This window comes from Calypte anna, chromosome 7 (genome assembly GCF_003957555.1).
Source record: "Calypte anna isolate BGI_N300 chromosome 7, bCalAnn1_v1.p, whole genome shotgun sequence".
NCBI lineage: Eukaryota > Metazoa > Chordata > Aves > Apodiformes > Trochilidae > Calypte > Calypte anna.
In genome coordinates this window covers 34,333,714-34,341,760 of record NC_044253.1, presented here as the reverse complement: position 1 = coordinate 34,341,760, position 8,047 = coordinate 34,333,714, and the positions used below count along the sequence as shown (strand labels likewise).

The following is an 8,047-nucleotide window of genomic DNA, read 5'->3' as shown; positions in this document are numbered from 1 at the left end:
CACCACTCCTTCTCAGTGGGGTCACCAGAACACTTTCTGTGTCACTCCTTGGATCACTGACATCTTTATTTTTATTGTTCTGAAAAGAAAGGCTTTTTGTCAGGAACTCACTGCCTTCATGCATCCTCCTGAGTACCTGAAACCTGTCAATTCCAGTTAACAAGCAAGTGAATCAACTTCTTGCTATTTTTCCAGTATTCCAGTTGAAAACTGTTTCCACTGTCATACTACGGTACAACAAACAGGTTGTTTGTTTTTTTTTAAAGAAAAAAAAAATTAAAAAGAAGAAAGAGAAGCTACTTGCTGCCTTGAACCTCTAACACAATGATTGGTCAGAGCACCTCAAACCCAATCCAGTCTTTTGGAAGTCAGTTGTGACCATTACATTTCTCAGGTTGTATTTAAGAATCACAGAATGTAACCTTGAGTTTCTGTGTCAACTACAAATAAATACTTTATTATTCCACGGAAAGTGGTGTCAAGGTTTTCTGTTAAAAATATCTCTGCTATTGTCACTCCCAGCGAGTGCTGAGCACATCAGATTACAGAAGAGGTGCTGATAATATTAAAGCAACCCAAAGTAAATACATTTGTGATCTGAGTTGCTCACGTTGTCTACAAAATCCAGGAAATTAAAACTGCTGTATTTGGAACTGTGTGCTTAAATATCAGGCTCTAAAAGATACCTGTGGTAGAAGATGGCTTAAAGCACCAGGCTAACCTGGCAGAAATCTATCAAACTGATACACCTGGAATTTAAACCTGCAGGGAAAACTGGTGAGGAACCAGACAGTCACAGCCCATCCATGTCTCCCGATGGATTTACCAGCCAACACGGCTCAGTTCAAAGACTCCTTAAACATGAACAGCACAAACCCCAGGCACAAACTTTTGATTCCAGTTCACCACAGCTGAAGATACCTGAACATCTGTGTGCTCTCAACAGCCCCAAACTTTACTTATTTCTAGATGGACCAAACTTCCTCACAAAGCCTCTTCACAGTCATTTGAACTGTTATGACACCTCCTCACCAGAGGAACACACTCTCTCCCAGCAGACCACCTCACTTCCAGATTAAAAAGCTGCAGGACTCCACACACAGCTTGTCTGCTGGGCACTGAAACCTCTGTCAGGCCCCCAGAACTGCCCCCCAGCAGAGAAGTCCCCAGTACACGGGGAAACCCCACAAGACAATGCCTAAATAATAAAGGTTGAAATACCTTTTTTTAGAACTTTGGCAAGGCTAACAATGCATCATACCCTTGGCCATCCTAATGGATCCTCAAAGCAAAGAACAACAAACAAGCAAAAATGCAAACAAGTATTTTCCAGTCCAATAAGCTGAATTACTCCTAACTTTCTGATTAAACTGCAGGTACTTTCTAGTACTTTCCTTACTGTAATCAATTATGGAAACCGCACAGAGCTTTGATAATGAGTTAAAATACAAACTATAATGTTCCACTTAATGGCAAGGAAGCTCTTCTGGGCTGCTGTGTTTAGGATATGGCTGAAGAAGTGTCTACAGGGGCAAGGTTTCAGTGACTTAGATGCACACCTGCTCCCAGTTCCCCCTGGAAGGAAACACACACTTGTGGGGGTATTTGGCAGGGTGAATAAACTCAACTTTTGAGATGTGCAAAGGAGAGATGGTTAAGTATTATCAACAACCTTAGAACCTGACATCTCTGGATACAGAGCTACTCAGTCCTACTTAAAACACAAATCAGTATTAAGATATAAATATTGACATTAAAAGAAAAAAAAACCAAAACCCCAACACAACAAGGAACACACTGAGAATACATCTTTTTTTCCTTTGTTTTGCTTTGATAGTTCAACCCCAGTGTGGCTGTATGCTATCAGTAGCTTGGTTAAAAGAGGAACTCTATTTAGATATCCAATCACCAGCTGTAAATCAATTATATTTACAGTTAGCCCTCGGAATTCAAGGTATTTTTATCTGTTAATAACCATCACACCCAGTAATAAAAATACAGCTGTAATAAGAACACACAGGGATCAGTTTATGAATGTGGTTCAGGTCAGGAAATCTCAAGACATCTGCCTTTGGAGGTGGAACTCGCATTTTATTGTACTGGTCCTTACTAGAAACTGTGACTGGAACTTGTCTGAAGTGTTTATACTCCACATGCAGACACACTGCACCCAGTGTCAGTTGAGGAGCACATTCATAACTTTATATTCTTAACTTTATACAAACCCTGCAATCTTCCATAAAACTTCCTATTTAATCTGAAGAGCTTTTCATCCCACATGTATGTTTTATCTTACAAAAACACAAACCACAGGAGCATTTGTACAGGACTTCATTTGATTAATGAGCTCAGACACGATATTAACTTCCAGTGTTATGCAGAGCTGATCTCAATTCTTGATCATTTAGCTACCTGGTACCAAAGTCACTTTGTCACTCAAGCACTGAACTGAATGTTAATGGATACAATTTTCTGTACCTCTAAACACAAGTTAAAGAGCTCCAACTCCTTCCTAGTTAATAATCCACATTTTGTACACAATTAACACTTTGCTTAATACTGAGCTGATGGGATTGCCAGCACAGAAGAAAAAGAGGGGGAGGTTTCTGTAGCAAACTTCACCCTGAGACTCCAGATGTGTTCCTCTGAAGTGGGAACAGGATTTCTCTCTTCAAAAAAACTCAAAACAATCCCCCCAAAACAACAACACAAACAACACCCCCAAAGAAACAAATAAAAAAACAAGCAACCCCAACACACCCCAAACCAAAACACACCTGGAGAGTAATTTTATTTGTTTGCACTGCCAAATATTAATAAACATGAGCAAACTGATCCACAGATTGCTAGGTTCATTTTGTTGTGTTCCAGATCAGCTCAGGGATAAGTCTTCTGCCGTTGTTCTTGTTCAGAGAGCAGCAGGAACAATGGCACCTACATTCAGACACTGCAGCAGACACCCTGTGACACCAACCTCAGGTTTTTTTCACTCTCCCCCCACTGCTTTGGAAAGCAGGAAGCTATAGAACAAGTGAGAATGAAGCTCGAGGTCATGGGCAGCTGAGAGAGAAAAGCCAGCAGCTGAGTCATTCCCCCTCTGCAGCAACCCAGGCAGAAAATGGAAAAAAAGATGAGGCAGCACCATGTGATACCCTAGCACATTTCCAGTGCCATGAATCATGTCCCCCAGCACGGGTACAACATCATACATATAATTTCAACATCTCTTCTTCTCACAAACTTTTGAGACTGACATCAGGAAACCATCTTCCCAGTCTTTCATGCTTGCTCCCAGCTTTCTGGGTATTAAAAGCCTGTACAGGGTTTGGATTCTCACAAGCGGTAACAAACCCCAAGTGACTTCAAACAATTATTTGTTCATTTTACTTCTCAGATGTCTATTACACCAAACAAAAAACTTCCTAAACCTGGAGAAATGGCACTGATGGCACAGAAAATACTATGAAAAAGCGGACTGATGCAGCACAGTTCTTCTAGGAGATGACAGGGTAGGCAGGACATGGTTTCCACCACTTCCATCAGTTACTGGAACTTAAACTCCACATTTATTAGCTTTGATGAATTGGTACAGATTTCCTGACCAGACTTTATTAGGTGTATTTCAAACAGTATCTCAGTTGCAATTTATGGATGGCCTAGTAATAATCTGATTTTTTTTTCTGCATCAGGTGCTACTGCAGGCCTTAATCAGCAAGTTAAACTCACTTGTTCTCATTGAAGAAAATTTCGTAGCCCACCCCCAGAGGAATATTTTTCATACAATAAAATTATTTTACATAATTGCTCTCTGAATTAATAGTCCCACAGAGAAAGAGGACGTTACACCCATTTTCTTCACATTAGGAAAAATTGCTACCCAAAAGGCATGAATCCTTAAGTCACAAGTCTCCCTGTCACAAGATACCCACACCAGGAAGTGAACTGTGATTAAGTTTCCTTCTTTGAAATGTTTAGTTTTAAATGTGCTAAGATAAAAGTAAGATATGTTCCTTTGACAATTTTGTTATAACGTAAGTCCTGACAGTTGATGGTCAAACTGTGAGGAGAACAGACTGAAGGTTGTTCTGATACCATTTTCACTGCTCCCACACACACCTAGCCTGTCCCTCCGCTGTTCTGCACAACTGTTTCTAACACTGCCACCAGCTCTCCACTAAATTTCACCAGTTAAGGACAGAAACCTCCAGGAAATCTTTCCTGCTTAGCTCTTAAGTAGTAACTTTAAGTCAGTAATGATGAAAACAGGCAACTGCTTCCAACTCCAGACTGATTTACCACTCATTTATCAAGTGCCCACCACATGGTCAAAATAAACTTCCAGTTCTGTAAAAGCTGGAGAGAGGCAGGAACAACAAAGCCATTACATCAGGCACAATCATCATCAAAGAACATTAAAAGTGGACAGCCAAAGCAAACAAGTCCAAACATACTTCCTCTGGGTCTATACACACCCCAGCTTGAAGTCAGTGTGATCTGGGCACTGCTTGAAAGTTTATTCCTGCTTTAATCAGCCACTGTTCTGCAGAAATGCAGTGTGAACACAAGTGACCAACTTAGTTGCCTGCCTGTAGTCCTGAAGTCACTCAGTGAAGCCCACAAAGGAAACTGATGCCAGATCTTCCCACGTGTGTACATTCACTTTGGTTTGAGTCAATCTACACAAAAAGTAGGGAAGTTACCAAAGTTTCCTACTGCACACTGAAGGAATGGTTTATTGCTGACTTTTCACCATCCAGCTCCAGCAGATGGGCACTGTTACACTGCCACATCAATCCTCACCTGAGATCACTACAAGTACTTCCAAACACTGCAGCAGATGAAGGTCAGCACCAAGACCTTAAACTTACATTTCTGGAACATGCCTGCACTACCCAGATGATCCAATTTCATTAGATTTGAAGGTGGGTTTTTTTCTGAACAGGTGGAACAAACATTGAGACAGCTAAGCGTGTGACTACTTGTGCCATTTTAAACCCAACTTTGCTATAACTGCACTTTATGCCTCTTTGGATACGTTTTACATACTCAAAACATTATTTGTTTTTATTGAAACCAATCTGGAAAGCACTAAGGCTTACATATCAGCAACTGTTAATTACAAGAAACCTCATCACTTTGGAGAATTTTTTTTTACATAGGCAGAATCTCCTTCCACATTGGCTGTTCCAGAGAGGCACTCATGGACATTCCTTCTACAGCCACCTCGTGTTGACACTGGGACTGATTCCCACATGGAACTGCCACCAGTTGTCTCACAAAACACAATTACTTCAGTCTACACACAGGCCCCAGCCTCATTCAGACACAGCCTGCCTGGCTGCCTTTTTCCTCAGGATTTTAAGTGTTAAAAGCACTTTAAAAATCAGAGCTGCAGGACAGCACCACCAACTTTGCTCTAGCAGTTGTTTCAGAAGGAGTACCTAGTGAGCAGTCACCATGGCCTCAATGTTCTTGTGAACCACACAACTTTTCCACACTATTTCATTACATTACCACAGCAGAGTATTAGCCTAAGAAGCAACACCATAAATTTACTTCTTGCTTTGGAATTAAGTAGGATGCCTCAATGATCCAGAGAGATTCTTTATCCCCCTATGCATCTAACAGAAAAAACACTCTTACATGAAAAAATATCCAAGCACATCTATTAAAACAGAATTTTTAAGAAACCTACCAGGATACCTCTTTTCTACAGAATTAGTTCTGTGTTGTTCTATCAGTTGCCAGTTGTACCACCTCTGGAACTACTTGTGATAACTACATGGGAACTTCTTCCACACAATCTGGAAACAACCAGGCCTGGCTGTGTACGTTTATCAATGCTGTATCAGGCTTCACACATCCCAGGTTGCCTCAGTATTACAAACCCCTATCTTAATTAAAGGTGATCGTTATTTAAGCCACGCAGAGTGCTAGAAACCATCATTATTTCCAAGTCGAACAACTCCTGCTCAGAGGCAAGATTCCAAAAGCTATCAGGTACCAAGGCTTCCACAGAAGCACCCCAAGAAAGACAAAGTAACTCCAGGGTTTTGAAGAATAATTTTATTCCCAAGTTTCAACGGTAAATTTATGTTCCCAAAGTTTGCAGCATGAGCAGCAGATGCAGTTGAGCGCAGTAAATTCCCTTTGCTTATGATTTTTGTGTATGGTAAACTACATGCAAGGACAAAACCTCCAGAGCCTCTCCTACTTTTGTTTGAAAGTCTTTGGGCGGGTCACAGCCCGGCAGAAATTTTAGAGCTGTTGACGCTAACCAGGAACTCTTAACCCAAACAAGATTTAATCGCGTCGTTTCCTTATCACCAATCGCCCTCCAACAAACACAAAACTACGGGAATTTCTCGCACACACCCCACTGAAGCTCATCACCCCCCCGCACACACAGACACACACAACCCCTTCCTTCCTTGCAGCTCCTGCACCAAACCAGCAGCTCCAGCACCTTCTACCCACACTCGGGGCCTCCACGTGGCCGCTCCGAACCAGGCTCGGCGGGGCCGGGACACTCCCAACCCTCCCTCACAACAGGAGGGTGCAGAGGGAAATGGACACCGAACCGCCGAGCACACACGCCTAGAGGGGACCCACCGGGCCGGGCCTCAGACCGGCGGCGCCCCCCGCCCCCCTTCCCACCCCTCCCCCCTGACCCCAACCGGGACAGCCACGTCCCGGTCCCCCCGTTAAAGCAGAGACGGGGGCGGGGAGGGTTTACCTGCCGCATGGCCGACACCAGAGCAAGGGGACGGGGGGGGGGAATATGTGAGGGGAGGGGAAGCGACACGGCCGCAGTGGCGGCGCGCGCTTTTACCTCAGAATGGAGCGGGGGGGGAGGGAAGGCCGCGCAGGGCCCCTCAGCCCCCGCCGCCCCCCGGGCCACCATGGCCCCCATCGACCCCCGGGGTCCCCATCGCCCGCCCTCGCCCACCCGTGGAGCCCCAGGCCCGGCGAGGGGGTCTCGCCGCCGCCGCCACGTGATGAAGCGGCCGCGCCGCCGTGTCCCCCCGCACGCCGCTCCGCATCCCAGGGAAGGTGGTGTCCGTTACTGCCCATCGCCACCGCCGCTTCCTTCTCCTCGTCCGCAACACCCCCGACACCCACCCCCCCGACCCCGTTCCCCGCCGCCGTCCCCGGGCCAGCAGCCACCCTCACCGCAGCGCCGGCCGCTTGTGGGGGAGGGAATGTAAACAAATGGGGTTTTATAGCTACCTCACTCGAGTGCCGTGTGCATCTCCCTCTCCGCTCGGTACCAAACCGCCGCGGCGCCTCCTCCTCCTCCTCCTGCAGCTCCTGCCGCCGCCGCCGATACGCTATTCACCAACCGCCGATACGCCAAGCCCTGCCGCCCTCCCCGCGCTCGCCCTTACGCACCCTGCGGATCGGAGCCCGCAGGCGGCCCCGCAGAGCGCTTTACCCAATGCGCAGCCATTTCCTTCCCCCCCCCCGGTGCCGCTTCGCTCCCCCCCTTTTCCCCGCTCCAACGCGGGCTACGAAAATGGCGTAGCGCCCGCCCGCCCTCCCCGCCCCGCACACCCCTTCCCCTCCCTGCGGCGGGGTGCGCTCAGCATTCACACCCGACGGGTCGGGAAGCGGGTGGCAGCGCTGGGGCAGGAGGGCGGCGGAATCCCCCCCGTTAACCCTGACCTCAAACCCCCGCGGCTTTGGGTTGAGCCGGCGGTGCTTGTGCCGCCTCCGCCATCTGCGCCGGGCCGGGCCGGGCCGAGAGCCTCGCAGGCCCCGAGCCCCGGCGGGAAGCGGAGCCGCTGGCCGTGCCCCGGCGGCGGGAAGGGGGAGGGCGGCCGGGGCCGGTGTGCCGTGGGTGGTAAGCTGGGCGGAGAGCCGGGCCTGAGCCTGGGGCTGCCGGGGGTCCCGTTGGCCCCTGGAGAAGGGGTTCCTTAGGGATAGAGGCTGGCTGTGGGGCCCGACACCTTCCGGGGAACGGGGAGGGTGTTGCTCCCTGGTTATTTAACTCTCCGCCGGGTTTATTCACCAAATTAATAAAAAACCTCTTTAGGTGATAAACGTG

The 8,047-nt window shown here is 47.2% G+C and overlaps 1 protein-coding gene across 3 annotated transcripts in view; it reads right to left on the bottom strand.

Annotated features, from left to right (window-relative positions):
* The window catches only part of SLC39A10 (solute carrier family 39 member 10), a 32,234-nt gene extending 24,508 nt beyond the window's left edge, over positions 1 to 7,726 (bottom strand). Inside the window, exon 1 of one of the 3 annotated variants that reach the window (XM_030454519.1) lies at positions 7,666 to 7,726. Coding sequence is in view for 1 of the 3 variants with exons in the window: in XM_030454517.1 (XP_030310377.1) it covers positions 6,737 to 6,745 (9 nt within the window). In the remaining 2 variants the exon portion in view is untranslated. Of the gene's footprint in view, positions 1 to 6,736; positions 6,816 to 7,230; positions 7,467 to 7,665 lie in introns of those variants that run through there. The other 2 variants (XM_030454518.1, XM_030454517.1) reach the window with 2 other exon arrangements.
* Between the last annotated feature and the right edge of the window lie 321 nt (positions 7,727 to 8,047).